Consider the following 27,115-nt stretch of genomic DNA (forward strand, 5'->3'; position numbering starts at 1 on the left):
AAATTTTTTTATATTTATTATTCTTTATTTTTTTTTTTTTTTTTTTTATTTTTGTTTTCTGATGGCAATGGACTTATTTGATTTTTATTCTTCTTTACTACTGAGTTAACTTTTTAGGACTATAATTACTAAAAATTAATAAACGTTTCCTATTCATGACAAAACGTACACCTGCGTCACGATTTACGCACAAGGTCTACGGCGATGACACACATGCAGTCTCATTCTGTCATTGTAGTGAGAATTAAATCAAAATTATAAATAATAATAATAATAATAAATTTTAAATGAAAAAACTTTATTAAAACATAATCATGCAAAACATGATAAAAGTTAATGACTGATAACAATAGTAAGAATTAAAACTATTCCTATTGTGAAGTACAATTATAATTTATAAGAAATTTCGGCTGCTCAATAAAATACCCGCAGACAAAATACCCAAACATCAATACCTTAGCAACTAATTATAGCATAACAAATTTAAGGATGGTTTTGAGAACTACAAAAAATTAACTGCAAGATCTGTCATAATTTTTTAAGAAAAAAAAATTTTTTTTTCTTATTGACAAATGCGGGTATCTTCTACTGATGCCAAAACTTCTGTACATTAGTAACTTTACAATAATGGAAAAATTTTTGTTAATTTTTAATTAAGAAGCTTCATTGATTGCTCATAAATGATTTTTGAGTATTAGATGATTTAATAATTTAGAATGAACATTTGTTTATACCCTTGAAAAAAAGGGGAGTATAAAAACTCCACTTTGACACTTTTTTATAGTCCTAAAATTTCTATTGATGATAGAGTTCTCTGATAGATCGAGTAGATTAATAATTTTCTTTTTAAAATTAATAATAAAACAATACTTGCAATAAATTAAAAAATATTTTTTTCCCTGTTGAAAATTATTAGTGTATCTTTATTATCAAAAATTGTAATATTATTAATTTAAAAAAATGTATCAAGTTTAATAAATGTACTTGTCTTCGGAAAAAACTATTTATTAAAAGTTGCAAATATTTAGCTATATTTTGTAAATGAATAAATTTTTCTTAAATAAATTAATTTATTAACAACTAATAAAGTTTTTTATCCAAGTACAAACTGACTAATTTTTTTAAACAAAAAAAAATTATACATACCTCAGATGTTTAAAAACAACCAATTATCTGTCTTCAATAAATTGTTTTTCCAATTAAAAAAAAAAATTATAAAAAATTCCAGTTTGATTTATTTTCAACGATTCGCTTCATTTTTTACCTAAAAAAAAATTAAAAAAAATTAATTAGCGAAAATTCTTATAATGAAATAGAGAAAAAGTAGAAGCAACAAGTACTATAAATTTACAAATTTACGCGCGCATGAGATAGGTGTTTTTAAACGATGACTAATTGATCATTTGAAAATAATGTTAATAATTTATTAATTTTTGTTGAGTAAAAATTGAAAGTAATTACTTACTAAAGATAAAGCCGGTGATTGGCGATTTTTGAGATCCATATGCTGATTGAATTTATAAATATTAAAGTAAAGAGCGATCAACACGTTGTACTAAAGTCAGAGGTCCTTTGGTTGTACGCCGACGGAAGAAGTGTATATGTAAAGGGAAGATAACGCGCAAGTCTCGATCCACCCCATCAAATGTGTTTGGGTTTTATCGAAAAAAAATACTATACAAACACAAACTCAAGAGGGAGTAACGCACAAAATTGATTTTGTCTAAAAGAAATAATTATAGTATTTGGGCTAATTTAACTATTGTTAAAGATATCCGTCACGCATGGATACATGGTAATGATAATTATATTATGATGTACAGAATTTATTTATAGGGACACATGAATTTATTATTTCACTAGTTATTAATTGAGTTTTATTATTATTTATTTAATAAATGACTTGAATTATAATGATAGATTCATTGTAAATAAACTACATGGAAGAAAGAAATAAATTACAGTTTTACTATTGACATATATATATATATATATATATATATATATATATATATATATATATATATATATATATATATATATATAAATGTATATTTATATTAGAAGCTTGTAAAGATTTGGGTAATAATAAAGTTGTAATCTATATACTTGAATTTAATGTCAATATAAGATAATTTTCTTGTTTTCTTACAGTTATACTGCTCCTACGAAATTTCAATTATCCATACTGTAAAGATTTTAATATATTTGATATTTAGATTGTAATAATTTACGGAGTTATTTGCAGAGTAAATGCAGAGTAGATGATTTTTAATTACTTTAATTCTTCAAGAGAAGGATATTTGAAACTCACTCCGACAAGGATTTTATTTACATTATTGAATAAAAAAAAAATTCCGTGGAGAAAATTCTTTATTTTATTAATTGAATAAAAATAACAAAATTATTTATATTCATTTAAGAACTATAAAATGTGTATTTAGAGATTTAAAAAATTAATATAGGGTAGATGTACCGTTTTTGACCACCTTAGCACCATTTTTGGACAGTTAACATTTGAATTAATTTAGAAAAAATTATAATATTATAACCATTAGGGTGATTAAAAAAAAAAAGAATTTTTTTTTTTCGTTTGGTACTCTGAAAAATAGGTTCCTAGACACCTCTAAGAAAGCCTCTCCAAGCATGAGTTCTTAATTGTAACGGGAAGGTCCTCCTTCTTACAGTTTTCTATTTTTTCTTATTATCAGATAGAAAAATTTATATCTCGCTTCCAACTACTTGAAAAAATATCTTGTTCCTCAGATTTTGTAGGAAATTGAATGCTCTATAAAAAAGGTCTCTTACGATTTTTTCGTAAACCCAACCGTTTAAAAGATATTAACGGTTAAAGTTTGATTATTTTTGGGAAAATTTTTTATTTCTTATGAATTTTATAACTCAATGAAAAAAATCATTATGAATGATGAAACTCATAGTTTTGTAGGAAATTTACTGCTCTATAAAAATGGTCTCTTATGATTTTTCGATCAAGTTGAGCGTTTACGAGATATTCATCGTCAAACATCAATGCATATCAATTTTTCTAGTTTTTGATCAATAATTCGAAAAATTTCAATTTATTCTGTGAGTTTCGAGGAAATTTAGACAAATTTGAGTTTTTATTATAAAAGCAACTCCTATAGATGTTTTCTGTTCAAAATTCATTTGAAAGTTTTTATTCTAATAATATTTTTTTAATTTTATCTTTAATAATTTAAAATCTTAATCGCGTTGTCATTTATTATTATGAAATTTGTTCAGTGCGTATTTTTAATTTGTTTTTCACAAAATATACATAAAATTTTCGTTCGAGGGGATTTTTGTTTTAAATTCCATTTCTTCTTCTGTTTGTCTTCTGAAACTAACGCCATCTATGTTTTTTACTCTCAACTATCTTCAGTATCTACCCATTTAATACCGTATTTTCAGTGTTCCTAAAACTGATCATCTTGAATACGTAATAAAATAATTCATTTTAAATAAGTCTTATAATCATCACATAAATTTATTTATCATCAATTAACCTACAATGAATAAAGAAATACGTTTTATCGGAATACCTCTACAAAGAATTTCGGAACGTAAGTTACCAAAAGTGAAAGAGGTTATGCGTGTGTTTTTCTACCAACTTAAAATTTTAAAGTATTCAATCAAACAAAGTGCTAAAAATTCAGTTGACCAAGTTATTGAACTGTGGAGAAAAAATTAGATTCCAACTAGTGGAGCTCCTAATGCAGTCAAAAAATTTCTTCGCTATCACAGTCAATGGTTAAAATTACAAAAAAATTTCGATAAAAAGAATTCAGCGCAAAACCAAAAGGAAATGAAATTTCAGACTGATCTTGAACAATTATTCGACATTGTGAGCGAAAAATCCTTAAAAGTGCTTGATGATAATATTAGAAAGTTGTATTTGGATCAAAAATTCGGTACCCATAAAGAGATTCTTTCTAATAATGTACCTGTATCAAACTTAACCACAACTATGATGGGAATAGATGAGAGTAGTAAGTATCTGAGATATTTAATTATTATAAAGTCAGGTAGTAGTGTAACTTTTCATAGATGACTAGATGACATTTGACTAGACAATTTTTGGAGTCCTTTCTTAATTATTTGTCATCAAAATGAATAAATTCTATACATTTTCTTCGTTTAATTTATAAAACAGATCTTATTCCAGACTTAGATCAACCGTCTACCAGTCATGCGATTGTTCCAAGTGAAAAATCAGAGTCGTTCTCTACGTATACATTAAGTGGAGTTACAAATTTTGGATCTGATTCAGAGTATGAACCTCCAATTCCGACAAAACGAGCAAAACTTGATGTCTTAACTCCTGAAGTCATTTTTGGACTCGACCGAGCTAATGTCAGCAGTAGAAATGCGATGTTTATTATTGCTCCGGTTTTACTAGCAGTAGGTATTAAAATTGAAGATACAACGCTCAGTTATAGTTCAATTCAACGAGCTCGTATGCTTCAAAGAGAAGACATTGCTAAAGGACTTAATGACAACTTTAAGACACACGATAAATACGTTGTGCATTGGGACGGAAAAATGCTGAATGACCTTGTTGGATCAAAATCTGTGGAACGGCTACCAGTTATTTTAACTGCATTTGGTACCGAACAATTACTTGGGGTTCCAAAAATGAATTCTGGGACGGCAGACAATCAAACATCAGCCATTTTATCGACATTGAGTGAATGGGGTATTACTAATTATGTTAAGGCGATGTGTTTTGACACGACGGCAGTTAATACAGGTAACTTATCAATGATAATTTAATCTAAAAAATATTTAATTATTAACGTTCTAGTTTAATTTTTATTGCTTACTGAATTTCACTTTTGAAATTATTGAGAATTATTTACTCATTTGGATTTTAAATATAATCTACAATTTGTTGAAAATATTAAATTTAACGATAGTTATCTATTTTCTTTATACAGGAATTCATAACGGTACATGTAAGGCAATTGAAAAGACTTTGGGAAGAGAGTTAATCTGGTTACCATGTCGTCACCACATTTTTGAGATCATATTGAGAAGTGCATTTGAAGTATATTGGCCTGTGTCATCTGGGCCAAACGTACCAATGTTCGGAAGATTTAAAAAATCATGGGATGAAATAAATAAAACTAATTATAAATCTGGAATTGAAGATACTGTTGTTGCTGATATCATTTTGGATAAAAAAATGAAATATCTAGTTTAATTGCACAATTCTTACAGGTATGATTTAACTGCGATTTTAAGAAAAAAATTTTCTTGTTTCTGACAAATTTTTAATTGTTTTTGATAGTTACTACAACCCCGAGATGACTATAAAGAATTGTTGGAATTGTCGTTGATTTTCCTTGGAGAAATGCCTCAAGAAGAAATTTTTTCAAACGTCCTGGTGCAATTCATCATGCTAGGTGGATGGCGAAGGCAATTTACAGTTTAAAAATGTTTCTATTCAGAAATGAATTTAAACTTTCTAATAAAGAATTGGACGGTCTTCGGCAAATTTGTATATTTATAGTTACACTGTATTTAAAAGCTTGGTTTTCATCAACTTCTGCAACAACTGCTGCTAATCATGACTTGCAGTTTTTGAAAAATTTATTCGAGTACAAAAATATCAATTCATTGATTTCTTCAGCAACTTGTGAAAAAATGATTTTGCATTTATGGTATTTAAGTGATGAACTTGCCATTTTATCATTATTTGACGATACCGTTTCATTGGAAGTAAAAAAATATTGTTGGAGCTGTTAATACTCGTAACGGTACAGATTCTAAAGCTAAAAATTTATAATTGATAAAAATGATTTGAATTCATTAACACAAAAAGTCTGAGTGACTTTGTTTCTAAAAAGTCTTTAAATCTCTTTAAAATCTTTGATTTACCATATGACTTCCTTGATAAAGATATTGAATCGTGGCCTACTAATGACAGTTACATTGAAAATAAAGAATACTTTAACCAATTGAAAGTTGTTAATGATTCAGCAGAACGAGCTGTTGCATTAGTTAGTGAGTATAATCAATGCTTGACAAAAATGAAGAGCAATTCCAATACTTATTGCAAATTATCAAAGAACATCGAAAAAACTACCCAAACTGCAATAGAGGAAATTATTTACAGTAAAAGTGTACCGTTATGTTGAAAATATTGAAAATTATATGGCAGTTGATAATTAAATAAATAAATTCTTCGATAAAAAAGTGAAACACATGTGAAACACACTAAATTGAATTATATATTTAAAAAAATGCACTAATTTTTTGTTTTAATGTAATCAAACATGTCCAAGACTAAAAAAACTAATTAAAAAAATAGTTCATAACATATTTCTATTCATAGAAACTCAAATTTGTCTAAATTTCCTCGAAACTCACAGAATAAATTGAAATTTTTCGAATTATTGATCAAAAACTAGAAAAATTGATATGCATTGATGTTTGACGATGAATATCTCGTAAACGCTCAACTTGATCGAAAAATCATAAGAGACCATTTTTATAGAGCAGTAAATTTCCTACAAAACTATGAGTTTCATCATTCATAATGATTTTTTTCATTGAGTTATAAAATTCATAAGAAATAAAAAAATTTTCCCAAAAATAATCAAACTTTAACCGTTAATATCTTTTAAACGGTTGGGTTTACGAAAAAATCGTAAGAGACCTTTTTGTAGAGCATTCAATTTCCTACAAAATCTGAGGAACAAGATATTTTTTCAAGTAGTTGGAAGCGAGATATAAATTTTTCTATCTGATAATAAGAAAAAATAGAAAACTGTAAGAAGGAGGACCTTCCCGTTACAATTAAGAACTCATGCTTGGAGAGGCTTTCTTAGAGGTGTCTAGGAACCTATTTTTCAGAGTACCAAACGAAAAAAAAAATATTCTTTTTTTTTTAATCACCCTAATAACCATATTTTTGTTGAGTTTTAAAAAATTTTCATTAAAACAAATCGAGTTTGTAATGGTTTATTAATATAAATTCATTTCTATCGTTAATTTGAACAATAAATGGCCATAAACGGTACACTGGCCACAAACGGTACTTCTACCCTATACCCTTTATTCCTAAATTGACATAAGAAATAAATTTTGAAGTTTAAAAAAAATAAATCAAAATTTTATTTTTTTCATTTCTACAAGTAGCAATTTTTTCTATAATCATTTATTTGTTATAAAATCCGAAAAAGTTCTTATAAGAGTTAATATAAGTAACATTAAAGTTCTTTATTTTACATAATTAAATGTAGTAAGATTTATAATTTATTATTTTTTATTTTTTACGTTAAAATTCATCAACAAAACTGGAAAACAAAATAATTTTTATGAAAATTTGATTTTCCAAAGTCAAATTTTTTGAAAAATATAATTGATATTTACAAACTTCAACTTTAGATAAATTGTTTGAAGTATTTGTCAGTAGTTGGTCATATGAGACTTGTTTCAGTTGAATAAAAATTAACTTTAGCGTAAAAATTCCGTACGTGGATGTTTTTTTAATTAAAATTCATATTCACTCCGTTGAAGAAAAATTTCCAAATTTACTCCGTACGCGTAGTGTTTTATTTCTTCACTCCGTAACTACGAATGATGAAAGTGTAAATTCCCTCCAAATTCACTTTCGATTATTTGCAGTGTAATATTTAATATTTAAATATCTTAGTATATCATAAATATTTTATCATACGATTGTTTATGTATTTAAGTAGACAAATCAGATTCAAACTCTAATAAACTTTATATTCGAAAAGAATTTTATCATTTTTTTTTTCCAATTGAAGTAAAATTAAGAAAGAAAACATATCGAAAATGAATGATTACGTGTTAGTATTTTTGTAACAAATAAATAAGTAATTTCATTATTTTGAAGTCAATTAATATAAGTGAATTTTTTGTATCTGTTAATTAAAGAAAACATTCTAATTAAATTAGTTAACAAATTCTGCATGTGAAAATTAAAAAAAAAATTACGAATGCAGTGTAATTCCAATTGTTATACAATTTACCAATAAAAAAAATTTATTCTACAATTGTGAATGAAATGACTCAGTTTATTTCAAATTAATATCTTAGAGAAGAATGTTCAGAACTATTGATGAGTAAGAATATCTTGTCAGAACAATGAATAGAACAAAATTTTTGTGTCTTTTTTTTTTTTTTATAAATTCCTTTGTTACGTTCTTAACAGAAATTATGAGTTTTTTTTTACATAATTTTCATAACGTAATTTTAACATAATCATTTGGTATTTTTAATGTCAACAGTTTTTATTTAATTAAATATTAAATAAAAAAAAAATATTTTTTTATATTTTAAATTGTAATAATGTAAATAATATTTATAAACTTTAATTAGAAACAGTAATAGTAATTCCCATTTTTTTTATTTATTTTTTTTAGTAATAATAATAGTTCTTATTATTAGTATTTTTTATTATTTACTTGTTTTTACAAAACAAAATTTTGTAAGTATCAAAATTTAATAGAATATTTACATTAGCAAGCCTCTGAAAACTTATAAATTTTCATAACAAATTAATTTTAATAGAAAAAATAACATTGAAGTTGACAGATATAAAAATTTTTTTAGATATTTCTAGCAATTAAATTATTATAAAAATCATTAAATTAAAAAGTTTCATATGTAAAAATTAATAAAAATTACAAGTGAAAATTTTTAGAAACATTTTTTTATTGTAATTAATTTATTAAAAAAATTTTTTTAATTAACAGCTGACTGCTAATTTCAGTATTATTATAAAAAAAATATTTTTATAAGATCGACTTATAATTTTTAAAATTTCTACATGTAGTATTTTTTCATTATAATTTATTTGCTAGACAAATTAAAAAAAAAATCTGTTGTCTATTGATTTCAGTATCATAAATTTAATACTAAATGTTTGAAATTTAAATTTTCCCGCGAAAATAAAATCTCGCTACTGGCTGAGAAAAATTATCTCACAGCTAAAAATAAACCAATAAAACAACTCTTACTCAATTTAAACTAATTATCTCCACAATCTATCCAAATACATAATAAAAACAAGTTTTTCCATTCCACACTCTCAAATAAAAAAATCAGTGTGTTGTGGCAGTGCATTGGCAGTTGCTAGCTTTTGGTTTACTTTTAATTGAGGTTAGAATTGTACCTAACACCACTCTGAAATAACACACCTTCTGTCAAATATGTTTTGCTTACCAAGTCCATTCTCTCGAGCACTGGTGCTGTCATCAATTATTTGTTGCTATGTAATTTCATCAACATTCACCGACGAATTCCCTCGGGAAATCGAAAAACCGAACCAACATACCACAGAGGTAAATTTAAAATATATTTTTTCTACCAATTTCAACAATAAAAATGTAATTAATTAATTCTAATAATCATTTATTATTTATCAGGATAGCAGCCAACCGAATTTAAAAGTTTTAAAGTCGAGCAATCTAGGATTCATCCATGCCTTCCTCGGGTCGCTCTCGGTGATACTTGTATCAGAGCTTGGTGACAAAACATTTTTCATTGCCGCAATCATGGCAATGAGGCATCCAAGGTTGACAGTTTTCTCTGGAGCTATTGCGGCTCTTGCTTTGATGACTATTCTCTCAGGTAATTTACAATAATTGTTTTCTTGAAATAAAAAAAAAAAAAAAAGAAATCACAAATTGCTACAATCTAAGAAATCAATTATTAAAAAAAAAAAAAAAAAGTCCTTGGAGAATGATATGAATATTTATCACACTGAAATCAGTAGACATATGAAAATTTTTTTTAATTTGTTAAAAAATATTATGTTGAAAGTAGCAGACATCTGACAATTCTTTGAATTTTTAAATCCAATCAATTAAAAACAAAAAATACTCAAAAAAAAATTCGCATTTATAATGTTTTAAAATTTATGCCAGTGGAATTTTTTTGCGAAATTTTTTTTATTAAAATTTAACTCTTATAAAAATTTAAAAAGTTGTTAGATGTCAATTAAATTCAGTCTCATCAAAAAATTTATAATTATAAAAAAAACTTGCACATTATTTTTTTTCAATTCTGTATGTTTAATTTCTCAATATATTTTTTTCATAATAATTTAATTGTTATAAAAATCTAAAAAATTATTAATTGTCTGCTAACTTAAATTTCATAATTATTTATTGATAAATTATTAAAATTTTTAGTACTCTTTGGATACGCGGCGACAATAATTCCACGTGAGTACGTTAATTATATATCAACGGCGTTATTCACGTTGTTTGGGCTGAAGATGCTGAAAGATGGATACTATATGGCACCTACAGAAGGCCAGGAAGAGCTTGAAGAAGTCCAACTGGACTTAAGAAAACGCGAAGACGAGGTAATGTATTTTTCATTAATTAATTATGCCACCAAGGTAATCGTGAATTGTCAGTTTACTTTCACTTGTTATCATTCTTTATCTGATAAAGATTTACCGATTGTAAAAATTATGATTTACATGATAAATAGCACAGATTATTTCATGTGCAAATATACATTGGGATGGAAGAAGTTATTGTGGTTTGATGGATAAAATATATATTAATTATCAATGTAATATTTCTTATTTTTAGTTTGAGAAAGAAACTGCTGGGATAATAGAGCAAGATCCAGAGACAGGTGTAATTAAAAAAACGAAAGTTAATCCGTGGATGTTGTTATCTCGGATTTTCTTACAAGCATTTACTTTGACGTTTTTGGCTGAATGGGGAGACAGATCTCAACTTACTACTATTCTTCTTGCTGCTCGTGAGGTAAATTTTAGTCTTCAATTTTTTGTTAAGGGGGATAGCCACTTTAAAATTAAAAAAAAAAATATTTTTTTATTAAATCAAAGTTTATGCATTCAAAAATTGTATCTAGAGTTTTATATGAAAATTTCGAGTATTTTTCGAGTTATAGTCATTTTTGTGACAGCGTATCAAATGACCATTGCACGCGCGGAGCTCCGACGTAAACGCGTTTTTCTCAAAACTACTTTTTTTGAATTGGTGGGATCTATAATTTGCATAAATATGAACCGATTTGCAACTTCTTTTTTCCCCGTATTCGTCTATTCAGTAGCTATAGTTGCATGTAGGGGATTTTGAAAAGTTTGATTTTTAAGATTTTTTAGGACTGTTTGAACCCAAAAAAAATGAGAAAAAAAAAACGAACAAATTTTTAATATATCGCCATTTTTTTTTTTTTTAATTCAAATTTTCAAAATCCCCTACGTGAAACGATAACTTACATGCATACAGACTACAACGCAGTTTGGTTTTTTTATTTTAGATAATCCGTTTTTGAGTTAGAGATCCCACTGTGATGGGGGAAATTTTTTTGGTGCTCCACAAAAATGCTTATAACTTTGTAACATGATATTTTTTAATCAAAATTTAGGAGAGTGATCTTCAATATATACTTAATAAAACAAAAAACCCGATCCCCAAATTCCTTTATTATCCCAATCAAAAAAATTCCCGTAAATCACCTAATTTTTCGATCCTCTCAGTGGCTGTCCCCCTTAATAATTAAAACTGTTATATTATTAATAATTTAAAATATTTAGGATGTCTATGGTGTAATTGTCGGCGGTGTACTGGGACATTCGATGTGTACTGGATTAGCTGTCTTGGGAGGTCGAATAATTGCTCAAAAAATCTCCGTCCGTACAGGTAAATAATGTCACTTATTGCTGACATTTAAATTATCTCAAATAAATGAATTAACTAATTACTTATTAATATTATTTTACAGTAACAATAATCGGTGGAGTTGTCTTCCTAATCTTCGCACTGACTACGCTTTTCATAGACCCCACTAAGAGTACGTGAAATAGATCTTAAATTCTTAAATTAAATTACAACGTACATTAAAATAATTTCCTAAATTATGAATAACGAAATTGTATATTATATTTTATATTAGTTACTAGTGAATATTAATTCCTAATTAGTATTGCTACTACTAGTGTAAATTGACTTATTTTTTTAAATTCTATCATAGAATTTAAACGCTTCGTTTATATTAAAAAAAAAAAAAGATTATTTTATACGGGCATGTCACTTATCACTGCGAATGTATTATACTAATAGCATTCGCGTACCTGATTATGAAATTAATTCAAACACTATAGTTTGTATTGTTTAATAATCAATACATTAGTTATTTAAAGGATTTAAGTAACTAATGTTTTTGTAAATAATAAACAGTATTTTTAAATATTGATCTATTAAATTCCTCTATTAGCTTTATTTTTTTGTGATAGCTCTTTTTCACCAGGGTAATATTTTTCTAATTAGATTAAAATTACTATGTAATTTTTATAAATTTATAAATTTATTTGATCTTTTGAGCATCGAATCTATACTCTGACTGTAAACTAAATTAAAAAAAAATCTTAGTTTACTAGAAATTATAATTATACTCTTGTAATTAGACACTCAAAAGATCGAATAAAATTTTAGATACAAATAAAAAAAACAAACAAATTTTTTAGCCCATGCGAAATAAATTGATGTATTTAATAGAATAAAGTGTACATTGAAATTTGTTTTAAAAGTGTTCTTTTTTGTTCTTGGCATAATAATAATAAGATTAATAATATAATTATTTTTAACGTTATAAGTGTATAACCAATGCATAATGATAATTGAATGTTAATACGTTACATAAACAAACAACTGTACATATTAAATTTAAATAGCGGATAAAAAAAATTGATAAAAATAAAACACAACTACAATATAAAAAAATATCAGTCTAAAAAATATGGACCGCTTCTTTGTTAATTTTTAGATTAGATCTATACTATCCATAAATACATTTAATACATAACATAAATATCTTTAATTATTTTGTTTCAATTAATAGTAGTAATATTAATTATTATCAATCAATAGTCATATCAATTAATAAATCAGTAACTATTATTATTTAGGACAACTATACACAACTATAAATTGTTCACTGATATCGTATAGTACTTATTATCATTATTATTATTAATATATAAAGAGAGCTTATTACGTACATAGTCTTATTCATTCATTCGGCTCATTTATCAATTATAAAATCAAAATTATAAATAAATATGTCAAATTTTAATTATCAAATCATGTAACTAGATTCTTAAATGTTCAAAAATCAATCCTTATCATTTTTATTTTTTACTAATCAATTAACTTTAAATTAAATTTTTTTTTTATTAATAAACTCAGATTGAAATTTTTTAAACGTCTGAGTAGTCATGACCGGGCATCACAAACACTCCAAAAACAAACAAATGTTTGACACTTTCAATATATTACGCAATAAATAAATAAAAATCAAAAGGATTGAAATTTAAAAACATTTAAATAAAAAAAAAAATCAGACTCGTTTCAAGACTGTGTACATAATAAAATTAACGATTATTATATTCATTAAAAAATAAGTTAATTCACGTGGGTCTGGAACCATTGCCGCGGTATTGAGCTTCCAGAGCCCGTAATCTCTCTAACCGTTGCGCAGGATCCATAGAAATTCGTTCCTCGGCAGCACTAATTGCCCTAGCTGTCTCTTGGGCCGGATCTTCCGCAGCCATTTGATTTTTCCTTTCCTGATCAATAATTTTGAGGTTCTGCTCGATGTAATTTCGGAAGAACTGGTGTGACTTGACTAAGAACGGCTGGATGTCAGCTTCGGGATGCTGCTGCTGGAAATCATAGAGCTGAGCTAGACCTTCCTGGCTCTGCTGTTTGGATCCGATTTTCCTGAAGATCTCCGTCAGCTGGGCATGCATCTCTTTGGACATATGCCTTTGTTTGGTCTGACCATTGTTGGAGCTGTTGACCATATCAATCAGACGGTTCAAATACGAGCGCAACTCTGACTCCTGAATGTTGTTTATCAGTGTCAAGTGGTTCAGCATCGAGCTGCCCTTTATTTTGGTCATACTGTGAAGGACTGTTTTCACAGTACGCACTGGCAAGTCCGAATGTCGAGTTTTCCACCAAGAAGACGGGTAATCCTTGAAAAATTGATGGACTGTTAATAGAATAGTGTCGTAATCAAGCTCTGCTGATCTGTTTGAAATAGTTTTAACTATTTTCCACAAACATTTCATCACCAACTCCTCGTATTTTGGCATCACTGTCGACTCAGCACACTCTTGCAGCAATTTTATCAGCACACAGATAAGTGTTGTGTGGTTTGAGTAGTCAATAGTTTTGACAATTATCACATTTACGACGCGCATGTACATGTCTGTGTCTTCTACATGCTCGAATTTATTCTCCGCCAGTAGCATCAACATCAAATAAATAAGCTCCTTCAGCTGGGGCATTGACACGTTCTTACCCAGGACTTTTGATTCTAAAAATGACAGCAAAACAACAAATGTCGCGCGATACACTTTGGTAACTTCGCTATTCTCGGGAGTCAGCGGGTACTTTTGTAAAAATTTAAGCTGCATGTTTATTGAATTTATGAACTTGTCTTCTTTGGATTGTATGAGGGTCAGGGGGGAGGACTTAATCATTTCGTCCATGTTGTTCAATGCCTGAAGGGCGGTTTGTAGCCGCGGACTGGCCATCAGAAGGATTGTGCAGTCCAAGTTGTCGTTCTTACTGCTGACAGGTGAGGTTACTGGGGACACGCGTAGAGATGGCTTGCTTGCTGGTAATTTTGAGGGAGAAATCTCGACAAGGAGCCGGTCGATGTTTTGAATGGAGGTTATTGAGTCATTTGGATCCCACTTTATTTCTGGAAGCACGGGTACGGTCCAGTTTGCTGGGTACTTTTCTTCCAGCTGTCGCAGGAACTCCATGTCCAGACCGAAAGGTCCTGACGGTTTTGCTCGGACAGGAGATTGAGGTGGTGATATTGCGTACCTGAAAACAATTTTTAATTAATTTAGTTTTTAAATTTAGTGGTGGATTTTTAGACACACAAATGACATCACAATCAGCGCTACCATGCTTTTATATAATTTATTTATTAAGACAAAACAATATTAAGGACGTTCTTCCGCTGTTTCTGACAAAAATTATTTTTAAGGTCAGTTTTTTAACCTAGAATTATTATTACCAGTATACAGATATATTTTAAAATTAGATAAAATTTTATCCCGAATTGAAAAACTGACCCCTTACTTTCTGACAAAAATTACTTTTACTTTTAAAAATGCAAAAATTCAAGAGAAATATTTTTGTTATCAATATTATCGTCTGTAATTATCAATAATTATTTGTACTAGAATTCAAATTTGCGCGCGCAAGCGCGCGCCTGATTTTCGGGTTTGCATATATTTTCATGCTTATGATATATTTGACCAATCACGTTACGAATAGTTTGCTTACATGATATATTTTCATATTTTTCATCTAAATTATAAGAATGGATATATCAGGAATGTGGACAAGATAGAATCATAATAACAAATTACATTATTATTTCTGCGACGTTTCGGTCATTTATTAGACCTTCCTCAGGCATCATAATACGAATTATAACAATCACTATCTTACATTGCACAGTTGCCTTTGTCTTGTAAATTATCACAAAATTAACAAAATTGATGACATGCAATAATGATTCTGTACGTCGTGTTTATACTTTATTTCTCTAATAATACTAATAGTTAATAAATCGTATTGTGATGCCTGAGGAAAGTCTAATAAATGACCGAAACGTCGCAGAAACAATAATGTAATTTGTTATTATGATCCTATCTTGTCCACATATATGTTCCTGATATACAAATAATTATTAGAAATATTGTTGTCAAAAAGTTAGTTATTAATTAAAAATAAAATTAAATTTTGATAAGAAAAATAAAAATTTTCATTGGATGACATATGACGAATGAATATCCTTAATAATATGATTTAAAAATGGAAAGACATTCACCCATCACCAGAACCCACAAAAAAAAATTTCTGTAATATTATCACGAACGTTTTCTCAGGTTTATTATTAACATAAGTGTTGTTAAAATTATTCTCCTGATCATTTGACAAATTATCTGGCGACTTAACGACGACGCGATTAACACTAGGAGGAACATTGAGATTTATTTTGTTGATCTTTGTTGTTGTAGATAAAACATGTGTCCTATAAATTGTTTGTGTGGTGGAATGAAAATAAAATGTTAATTAATAAAAAATAATATTATAATTATAAATAAAATAAAAATCATAAATAAATTCAATAATATAATAATAAAAAAAGTAACTAACCGATCATCAAAGTCCTCAGCGATTTCTTCAGGTTCCTCGTCTTTTTCATCGTTGCCTTCAACATCCGGCTCAATATCCTCATTACTAGCCGCAGCGGCCATCATTGGCATGGTTGACATTCTGACAGCCGAAGCCGGTTTACTTGGCCGATTTTTGTTGGCCCTTTTGATCCTCTCTTCCAGCAGCGACATGTCTTTCTCAGATATATTACCAATCAATTTGTGTATTCGCTCACCCTCGAGGTAGTAAGCCTGCACGATACAATTCAGCGCGGCATTTCGCACTGAGTTATCACGATCCGCAATTTGCTTGGCTATTTCTCTCAAAGCAGCCGCGGGTGTCGGCTGGCAGACAGTAACACCGTAGTTTTCGATCAGCGAGCCTAGCTGATCCAAACACTCAGTCCTCTGACGCGCGTTCTTTGACTTTAGTCCCTCCATCACGTAAGAAAACAATTTACTGACAGGATAAACCAGAGCAATGCGTTTGAACAATGCACGGACGCTGTTTCTCACAGAATCTTTGGGGTCCCCAATCTTGAGAATCAGATACGGCAAAAAAGAGGCAGCCTCGTTCTCTAGCATGTGATACTGGTCTTCAATAAGAATTTGAAACACAGCTTGTAGAAAGTCGAGACCCTTGAGTAGGACAGAGGGGTTTGTGTCGAAAAATCTCAAGGTCAGCCATTTGAGGATCAAATCCAAGTTACAAGTCAGCGCTTTACTGTTATCCTGGACGTTGTCAGAAAGCGACTCAATGGCCTTCAAATGGTATCGGAAGTCCGCATGAAACATATTGGCAATTAAAGACTTGTTTACGCCGGCGGTGCTCATCAATTCCTTCAGTAATTCCACGAACTCCTCTCTAAAGTACAGAAAATAAAAATATATTTATTAAATCATTCCATTTAGAATGTGACGATTGAAAGTCTATTTTCAAATTCTCTGATTCTAAATAAAATTACAAGATTTACTAAAAAAAAAATAAAAATTAAATTTTTCAACCAGCTCGCAAAATAAAGCTTTCATTATGATTTTAAAATACTATAAAAAATCCACGGGAACTTTTTGTGACTATGATTTACTAAGTCAATTCTTATATAGTTGATTATTTAATTAAAAAATTAAATTAACTCTTTAAAATACAATATGTAATGTAAAAGTCAATATTAATTTTGTTGATTAATTATTTCTATAATAATTTTTAATTGTTATACATATATCATAAGTTAAAAAAAAATAAAAATTGAAGAAATTAAATAATGTCAACTTAAATTTAGTATTTTCAGGGTAACTTATTCAAAAAGTGGGAATATTTGAGATTTCGCGTGCTTAAAAGTAAAAAGGCGCATATTTTTTTTTTTTTATTGCCAATCGAGTATCAGACACATTTTACTCTTAAAACTGAAAAAAAAATTGCAAAAGTAAAAGAGCGTATGTCTTTAATTATACGTCTTATACGTCTTAAATTACTTTTAAGAATTCGAAATTTTGGTGATCTAAAGGTGAAAAGGTGTATAGGTGTATTTTTTTTCGGCCAGTTTACAAAAGAACATATTCGTAGTTTAAAAATATGAAAATAAAACTTTTTGTGGTAGTAGCGGCGTAAAATCTCAACTGTACAATTTTTTGAAGTTAAAAAAAAATATAGCCAAAAAACAATAAAGGACACGTGATTTAATTAATTGCGTAATTTTTATTTTGAATTAATTACTTAAATTATATGTAATTTGTTTTTGATTGATTTACCTGTAGGCACGCGATTTGCTTTTGCTCGTTTATTTAAAAACTGATGAAAATAATGAAAAAAATTGATCAATAAATTCTTTGACTATTTTACAAATTCTAAGTTTTGATTTTTTCAGACTTTCCATAAATTAAAAAAAAAAAAAAAAACTAAAATTTACCTAGGTGTTGTAAAGTTCCACTTAAGAACTTTGAGCTTCTGCTCATCAATAACCCGCTGATGCTTCAAATTATTGACAGCCAACAAAGGACTGGTATCAACATCATCGTCCTTCTTCCTAGCACTAGCAGGCTTGGCAGCCGTCGCGCTCTTAGGTTTGACCACTGCTTTGGCAGCCTTAGCAGCACCTCCGCTCTTTACAGTCTTAACTTGTTCCTGCTTTTTAGTCGGAAGCGGTTTTATCGGCAAACTCGGCCTAGTCTTCTCCAAAGCAGCCACCACGACATTCTTGGAACCCGGTTTTAGTTTCTCCGTCTGACGCAGCATACCTTCATACGTTAAATGCATCATGAATCCTAGAATAGCTTCCTGTGCATTTTTCCTCACATCCGAATTACGGTCCTCCAAATTGCTGTATAAATGCGGCACACATAACATTAGTTCTTCCTTAGGAACCTGTTTCACCGGTATTGGAGGCAATTTTTGCGCCAACCAGTTCCACAACTCTATACGTAGTGTTGGCGAACCGGCTTTGAGCGCGTCACCAATCATTTCGCCGTCGAAAAATTCTTTGTATCCGCACTGGTCGCCCCAGGAGTTAATGCATGAAATTGCCGCGCTTCGGATCCAGTTTTTGGAGTCTCCGAGGCAATGAACGAATCCGGGGAAGAGAATACGAACATGTTGCTTTATTGGAGGGCCCATTGCGCTCGCTAAAGCTTCGCAAATTCCTAGTGCAGTCTGTGCTATTTTTGTGTTACTGTCAACCAGCCTTGGCGACAATGCGCGAGGCAGTTCTCCAATAGATCCTTTGATAAATTTAGCATCTGTAATGATGGCTTGAACTTTGATGAGTCCTTCGTTACGTACTTTCCAATTCTTATCACCCAGCTCGGCCAACAGCGCTTCTGTGATCTGGTTGCTGATATCTACCCTCGGAATCAAATCATTAATGTCTACAGTCTCTGCAACGTAATTTTCTTCTTCTTCTTCCTCTGCATCGTCGGTAACTTTCTTGTCTCGCGATTTGGGACCTCGCGTGGGTTCAGGAGGTCGTTCTCCATCGTGTTTCTCGCATTCCTGCTCGATCTGCTGCTTCAATGCCGGTTTTTCACCGTCGAAAAAGGTCAAAAGTGGCTTGCCAACATACAAGTACAAAGTACCGATCAATGTTATAGCCGCAGTGCGTACTCCGGGATTCGTTGCAGCCACGGCTTTCTTCACGCTCTCAATCACCGACTTGACGTTCAACGTGCAGCTGAATTCTAACAAGGCGTTTGACAGCCACACTAACGACTCTTGTTGTACTTTTGGGCTCTTCTGGTTAAACGCGAAAGTCACAACTTCATTGGCCACATGCTCGAAAGACGTCGCTTCAGCGATTGCTAGCAAAGTTTCTGCTGCTGTAGATCCATTTTTAGCATCTCCTAATTTTTCAGCGATGTCCATTATGCAATAGTTTGCAGCTGTGATCGAAAATGTGTAGTTTTCAGCGAGCATTTTTACGACCTCAAGGCGCTGCTTCAATACCTAGACACAAAATATTAATTAATATTTTTTTATACTTAGTGTAGGTATTAGAGAATATTTTTTTTATCATGCAAATCAATATCATGTTTTTACGTGCTTAGAAATTTATGATAATAATTATTATTAAAAGACAGTAATAGTCACCATCTTATATTGAAAATGTTATTTTTAAAATATAAACTTTTTTTTTTATACTTATAAAAAATATTTTTACATAACTTTATATTTTATGTCTCTTAAGTAATAATAAATATGCAATTACAAATAAAACCCTATGCTAATATAAATTAGTACAAATTTTTGATTTCTAAATTATAATTAGAAAAAAAATATTTAAAAAAATTGTAATAATAACAATTTTCTACAAGTTGTTATTGTTTATGATAATTATTTATTAATAAATTTGGATAAATTTAATAAAAAATTTTTGAGGCATGAAAAATAAAGATTCTTAATAAAAACTAATTAAAAACTAGATTAATGTTTTTAAATACCCGATAATAATCATTAAAAATGAAAGATAGCCGTCATTATCATAAAACTTCTGAGCGTGTATGAATTTAAAATCTAATAAAAAAAAAAAATCCTTTATACCTGGAAATTAGTATCCTTGAATCCAGGTTTCTTGGCAAGTATCCGAACGATAACCTGGCACGGAACGTCAGAACCCATTTGCTTGATCGTTTCATTAAGCTGTTCGACTGCAGCCAAACGGGACTTCCAATTAGCGTCAACTAATCCCGACAAAATATCTCCTGTCAAGCATTCACCCGCTATGTCATCAACCGATTCCGCGCTCAAATCTTTTTCGATTTGTGTTTTTGGCGCAACAGTCTTCTTACCACCAGCAGTAGGTTTCTTCAAACTAGGTTTTTTATAAGTATTGCTATTACTAACAGAAGCAGCAGATTTCTTGACATTGCCTTTGGCCGGTGGTTTGGACTCAACTTTAGCCGGTGCAGTTGTAGGTCTCTCTGGCTTCTTTGGCGCAACCACTTTGACAAGTATGACAGCTTTCTCAGCACACTCTTGAATTTTGGCCATTTTGAGCGCGTCGAGATCCGTCAGGAAAGGCATCATAGCTTTCTCGCCGACGAGTTTCATCGCAGTACCGAGCGCCTCTGCGGAATTGTCTCGCACAGTAGGGTCTGGTTCGTTCAAAGTCTTGAGCAACGCGCCAATATAAGCCTTTAGCAACTTCTTGTTAAAAGTTGCAGGCAGTGTGTATGCGAAACAACGAGCTAAAAATGCAGCAGTTTCAGCTTTCACTGACGGATTTTTGTTTTCCAAAGCAGCTAGCGCGTCCTCAAGAATCACATCCACGGTGATGCTCTGGAAAACTGCGTCTGCCGCTTCACGAAGCACTGCAACCACATTGGGCTTCTTTTCACGGAATTTCTCCAAGACTACCGGCAAGCATGCAGTGGCGTAAGGATGGAACCGCTTTTTCAGTCCATTGGCAAGTCCTGTCAGACATTTCCCAGCGATTGTAACGACGACAACATTAGAGTCTTTAGCGATTATTTTCTTCAACGCCCTAATAACGTCTCCGTAGTCTCCACTCTCGAGCTTGGGGTTCTTGCACAGAGTTTCAAGAGCTTCAAGCGCTTCTTTACGCTCCTGCCACTTTTTGGCCTCGAGTTTGTCGTAGAAATCTTTCGGAAGCTTCGAAAGGATGTCCACGGGGTCAATAAGCTCGTAAGGATCGATGTCTTCAGCAGCTTCTTCTTCATTGGCTTCGTCATCATCGGCGTCATCTCCTTCAGCAGCTGCGGATTCAGCAATTACATTTTTCGGCTTCTGTGACCGCAAGTAGCGAGAGGGATGTGCTTTGGCACCATCAAGCTTGCCAAACTCGACTTCTAGCTCAGACATTTGCACAGGCTTCAAAGTGTTGAGCTGCTGCTTTATTGGAACCCCAATCCACCGGTAAATTTCAATAACCATTGCTTTACCTTCCTCACGAACGATCTTATCACGGTCTTCTAAGAAGCCAGGCATCTTTTTTATTAGTGGTTTTATGTTTATTACTTTAGACCCAAACTCGCGAAGTGAAAGAGTTAAAGCGTTGATGCAGCCAGCGACTATTTTTGGATTTTTAGCCTCAGTCCCTTTCAGAAGTTCCTCTTGTACTGTCTCATGCTTCTCTATTTCAATGTACATCAAGGTTATTTGCACTGCTAAGTCTTTTGTTTTGGCTTTTGGAGCTGCTATACATTTATTTACTATCCCGCTCATTACTTCACCAACAGTCCTGATTGAAAATAAGTTAATAAGTTATAAATATTAAACTCTAGTATTAAATTATTTTTTTTTATTATAAATCAATAATTAAAAGGTAAAACTAAATAATACTAGAATCGACAAACATCTGAAAATTATTCTAAAAATCATTATATGTAGTTTCATTTTGATTCAAGTTTTTTTTTATTATTAAACGAAACATACTTTCCAGCGCAAGCAGCGTTCTCAACAAAAGCCAACGCTGCTTCTAATCCCTTTTCCTGGGCAGCAACATTGCTGTCAACCACAAACTTCTTGATTAGTCCCAAGAACTTGTTCCACTCAGGAGATTTCTCGTCGTCAATACACCCAAATTTCTTCGTACATTCTTCATATCCATGAACTCTTGCCTTCCATGACTGAAAATCACAAAAAATATGATAAAATACTTTTAATAAATAATCTAACAATTATAAAATTATAATAATAAAATACCTTATGCACACATCTGTCCTCAACTGGCAGTTTAGTAAACTCAGTTTCTTCCTCCATAATTTATTTTATTGTTCCTAGACAAACAATTTACCAGATAAATAATTTATTGTCACCACGGACTTAAATATCATTAAATATATTCGCTCAATAATAATTATTATTATTTGAAATTTAAAAAGGAATTATGTCATGAAATTTATTTATAAATAAAATATTGATAACATCCTACGGTCTATATTCTACAAGGAGAACGTATTGACCATATATGACTGTGAATGATTCAAACTGTTTTCCTTTTTTATCAATGTCTCATTCTACGTCGGCTAACCCACAAATTAAAAAAAATGCGTCGCACTAAAAAGTACTTATTAATTTATTTGAAGACAACCGACTGTCGAAAATTTTTAACTACTTACTATGATAATGACGATGATGATATCGATGATGCTGATGGTAAAAGTACGTTGAATATTTTAAAAATAATTATTGAAAATAGTAAAATAATGACTTACCCTTAGGAACACAATACACTCGGTTGATTTACTATTTTAACAGTTATTTACTATAATGCTAGGTCTCTGAGCTTAGTTAAGTCGTTAATATTTATAATTAATAATACTGCAAGTTAATAATCCTTGTTACAACATACTGCGTTTGAGGTTTTCGATTCTAGTCGGCAGCCATTAGTGCACTTGAGCTTCAGTCGCGATGTTCACGGTGAATACAGTCTCGATTTTCAAACGGTCGACCAGTTACTCACTTTGCCTCTTTTTTTTTTACTTTTATTTATATTATTATTATTATTTAGCTCAACTGTCATTCACGAAAAAAACTAAATTTCGAATAATTTAATACTTTTTTAACACTTAAAAATTATTCATATTCCCGTACTGAGAAATTAAGAACTTATTTTTAAATTTATTTTAAACAATTATTCATTAAAAAGCGAATTATTATTAAATTAAAAAATTACTGCAATTTAAATTTTTTATACAATTTTATTTAGATGGCGCTTGAGTGAAATGAATTCCCGATAAATGAAAATGATTAGAAAAATAATTTTAGGTAATTGTTTTATTGTTTAACTATTAGAAATATTTTAGTTATTATTTTTTTGTTTCTAAAATTTATAACTTTTTTACAACTTTAACACAATATAGTTTTTGTTGTTTTCATTCAAAATGGCGGGAACAAAAAAGTGCGTTGACTGCCATCTATAATTTGTTTTTTAAACTTAATATAGATTTTCTTTTCAATCTCGTTGGTGTGCGTTAAAGTCGGCCAGGAGAATCTCTTTTCAGATAACCACTCAACGCTAATATGGCTCCTGTGAGTATCTTTTGATAAATAATTTATATATAATAATTAAAATGTTTAAACAATAAAAAATTTTTGTGTAATTAACAATCTTCAATCATTACTAACTTATTTTGGATAATTAATACTTGCATAAATATTGGGATGCTATTTAATTTTGTGGATTATTGAGGTTACATAGGTTAAGCATTCTGGAGATTTTAAACATATCGTTTTTTATTTTAATAACAAAATTTTTATAAACATTTTTAAGATATGTTTCGAGTTTTTGAATATTTTTTATAAACTATTAAAATAAAAAAATTAAGATCAATGTGTTTGATAATTTGATGTTTTCGGTCAACCATGCTGGCATGACAGCAAGTAAAGCATTCCATTAAACTTGAATGAATTATTAATTATTATTTATTTTTCAGCAAGCTAAAATTAGCACTAAAAAACCAGTGCCAAAAAAGACTGGCGCTCCAAAAAAGAACCAGCTTCGTGGTAAAGCACAGAAGAAAAAAGTTTCTCTGTCTTTCACCATTGACTGCACTCACCCAGTCGAAGACAACATTATGGATGTTGCAAGTTTCGTAAGTTAAATTGTAATTACTACTAATTTTTAATTTTTAACTGAAAAGAGTCATGAAAATTCATTGATAAATTTTTCATTACAGGACAAGTACATGAAGGAGCGCATCAAGATCAATGGCAAAACTGGAAACTTGGGAAATCTTGTTAACATTGAACGTAACAAGAACAAGCTCATCATCAACAGTGACACCGAGTTGTCTAAGAGGTATGTAATAAGGATCTGAAATTGTTAATATTTCCATTCTATGCTTATAAATATCTGTTGTGATGATGTAGGGTCACGCACATGGATATTAAGCTACCTTGGAACAGATATTTTCATTAATTCGAATACCTTGTTTGATTAATTTATAGGTATCTCAAGTACTTGACCAAGAAATTCTTGAAGAAGCACAAACTCCGTGACTGGCTCCGTGTTGTATCTAAGGATAAGAATACCTACGAACTTAGATACTTCCAGATTACTAGCCAGGAAGATGATGATGAAGAAGATGCAGATTAAGTATAATCCTGAGCTTTTTTTGTACCTATAATTTGATGTTTTTATCAAATAAAGTTCTTCGACTGGGAAATTGTGCATATTGTTCTTTATTTTTCTTCTCAATTACTTAATAATAAATTTTATTTGTTTAACTTGATTTAAGTATTTCATTAAAATTATAGCTGTACGGATAATTTAAAGAGGTATTAAGTAAACTAATAAGGGACAGTTATTTTTAGAAACTCGTAGCGGTGTTTTCTGTCAAACAATTTCAATTAATTATTCTTACTTTAAGAAGCATAATATTTATTTTGTTAAAAGTAATACTAATGTATTTTGAGAAATTTTAATGATGCTGAAATCACAAGATGTCGAAAAAAATTTTTTGAGACTATTAAAACTATTGAATTTATTATGAAAAAATATTTTTGAGAACTCGCGCTTACAAAAAAATTCTAAAAATTATCATGATAAGTACTGAAGTTAGCTGACAACTGTTAATTTTTTAAATATTTATAACAAATCAATAACAATGAGAAAATACTGCTAAAAATTTTTTTTAATTTTCCCAAGTAGAGTTTTTTTATTAAATTTTTTTGATAATAATTTCATTGCTAAAAAATTATAAAAAAACTTTCGAATGTCTTTCAACTTCAGTGTCATAAATTATCACATATCTCAATTTCAATGTCATGATTTTTTTACTTAATTTTATTTGATTGTAATTCAATTTCTGTATAAAAAAATATCTGTTAATTTCAGGATCGTGAAATTTTATTATTTTTTTTTATTTACTTTTTAGAAAAATTAAAAAAACAGGTAATATAAAACTTTTGAAACATTTATTCTTTGCGAATTAGTCTAAAGTAAGCGAAAAACTTAATTGACATATTTATTTGTACGTTTTTTTTTTACCGAAAAATTTTTTTATTTACTTCCAAAACTTATTTTAGACATAATTACAAAAATAAAATTTCTTAAAATATTTATAATACTGAAGTTGGCGGTCAGCTGTTTAATTAAAAAATTTTGTTTACAAATCAATTACAATAAAAAAATGCTTCTAAAAATTTTCACTTAGAATTTTTATTAATTTTTACATTTGAAATTTTTTAATAAAATTTTTTTCTTTTTAATAATATAATTGCCACAAAATTTTAAAAAAATTTTAATGTCTGTTAACTTCAGTGTTATAAATATTTGTAGTTGTTATAAATTAAAAACTTGAATTTCTGTATATAGTTGTCGCAACAAGAGAGTGTACCTCGGCTTTCATCCCCACTCCATCAAATACTGTACTCCTTGCGACTTTCAAATCATTCTGAAAAAATTCTGGAAACGTTATGGAATCATGATGGTTCCAGAGTGGTTTTGTGCCTATTTTCCAGCATGAAACCAGAGTGAACCCAGACTAAAGCCAGAGTGGAATCAAAGTAAACTCAGAATTAAATTAAAGTGGAACCAGAGTGAACCCAGACTAAAGCCAGAGTGGAATCAAATAAAAAACAACTGTTACCCTCGGGAATCGAATCTGGGACCTGACGCTTGAAAGACTAATTCTTTACCAGTTTACCGATGAAAATTACTTGAATATCAGGGTTTTTAACAACTACAAGTAATGCAAATCGTATACACGATCAATGCGTAATGAACAAAATTTTTTATTTCGTTTGTAAATTATTAATTATCAATATACACTGATAAAAAGATTTATTAACTATTAATAAATTAATTTATTCGAAGACAATTATTTAATTGGTTAAATTTTAATAATTTAAAATTTAGCTCGATCAAATATTAAAAACAAATACATGTAATGACATATAGTTATATGTAAATTATATGTAATTATATGTAGTTATATAAAAATTATATATAATCTTAAAAACGAATGTATGTAGTGACGTACAGTTATATATAAATTATTTGCAATTATATATAGCTTTATATAATTACATATAATCTTAAAAACAAACATATGTAAAGACATATAGTTATATATAAATTATATGAAATCATATATAGATTATATATGGTTCTATAGAATTATATATAATTTTTTTTCCCGGGATCAAACTGATCCCTATGTGAATTTCTAGTATTTTCAAAATAAAATCTTTTAAGTCATACAAAAATTCATAACATTTAAAAATTTTTAAATAGGGAACCAATTAATAATGTATAATACTAAATTCACCTGTTGACTTCATAATTTAATATAATAAAGATAAAAATAGACCTTTAACTAATTGATAGTATTTTCAAATTACAAAATTTGTTATCTCTTATTTCGTAGAATGAAATGGTTGTTAATTATGTAGTCGAAAAATGCTATATGATTATCAATTTATTAACCATT

The 27,115-nt window shown here is 29.4% G+C and overlaps 4 protein-coding genes across 5 annotated transcripts; 3 read left to right on the top strand and 1 right to left on the bottom strand.

Moving 5' to 3' along the window:
* Nucleotides 1-3,283: 3,283 nt before the first annotated feature.
* LOC141528426 (uncharacterized) lies at nucleotides 3,284-5,224 on the top strand. The gene is made up of 3 exons (XM_074244474.1): nucleotides 3,284-4,010; nucleotides 4,175-4,771; nucleotides 4,959-5,224. The coding sequence occupies exons 1-3, from the start codon at nucleotides 3,827-3,829 to the stop codon at nucleotides 5,222-5,224; spliced, it is 1,047 nt and encodes a 348-aa protein (XP_074100575.1). The 5' UTR covers nucleotides 3,284-3,826.
* A 3,849-nt stretch (nucleotides 5,225-9,073) lies between these two features.
* LOC141528138 (putative divalent cation/proton antiporter TMEM165) lies at nucleotides 9,074-12,231 on the top strand. The gene is made up of 6 exons (XM_074244032.1): nucleotides 9,074-9,338; nucleotides 9,423-9,627; nucleotides 10,191-10,366; nucleotides 10,602-10,781; nucleotides 11,579-11,684; nucleotides 11,767-12,231. Exons 1-6 carry the CDS (start codon nucleotides 9,207-9,209, stop codon nucleotides 11,841-11,843), a joined length of 876 nt encoding a protein of 291 aa, XP_074100133.1. The 5' UTR covers nucleotides 9,074-9,206; the 3' UTR covers nucleotides 11,844-12,231.
* A 310-nt stretch (nucleotides 12,232-12,541) lies between these two features.
* Nucleotides 12,542-23,097, bottom strand: Msps (msps cytoskeleton-associated protein 5). Of its 2 annotated transcripts, XM_074244030.1 has the most exons (8): nucleotides 22,895-23,096; nucleotides 22,383-22,456; nucleotides 22,113-22,306; nucleotides 20,259-21,918; nucleotides 18,136-19,664; nucleotides 16,230-17,093; nucleotides 15,949-16,104; nucleotides 12,542-14,882 (listed from the first exon to the last, which is right to left on the bottom strand). In XM_074244030.1, exons 2-8 carry the CDS (start codon nucleotides 22,437-22,439, stop codon nucleotides 13,451-13,453), a joined length of 5,892 nt encoding a protein of 1,963 aa, XP_074100131.1. In that variant the 5' UTR covers nucleotides 22,440-22,456; nucleotides 22,895-23,096; the 3' UTR covers nucleotides 12,542-13,450. The 2 variants fall into 2 exon arrangements, with proteins under 2 accessions (XP_074100131.1, XP_074100132.1); XM_074244031.1 differs by lacking the exon at nucleotides 15,949-16,104 and having other exon boundaries at nucleotides 22,895-23,097.
* Nucleotides 23,098-23,616: 519 nt separating this feature from the next.
* Nucleotides 23,617-24,847, top strand: LOC141528150 (ribosomal protein eL22-like 1). Its single transcript, XM_074244051.1, has 4 exons — nucleotides 23,617-23,711; nucleotides 24,116-24,274; nucleotides 24,359-24,480; nucleotides 24,630-24,847. Exons 1-4 carry the CDS (start codon nucleotides 23,703-23,705, stop codon nucleotides 24,775-24,777), a joined length of 438 nt encoding a protein of 145 aa, XP_074100152.1. The 5' UTR covers nucleotides 23,617-23,702; the 3' UTR covers nucleotides 24,778-24,847.
* Nucleotides 24,848-27,115: the final 2,268 nt, after the last annotated feature.

Source organism: Cotesia typhae, unplaced genomic scaffold (assembly GCF_013202065.1).
Source record: "Cotesia typhae breed Kobodo isofemale line unplaced genomic scaffold, CoteBio_Ctyphae contig_43, whole genome shotgun sequence".
Classification (NCBI taxonomy): Eukaryota; Metazoa; Arthropoda; class Insecta; order Hymenoptera; family Braconidae; genus Cotesia; species Cotesia typhae.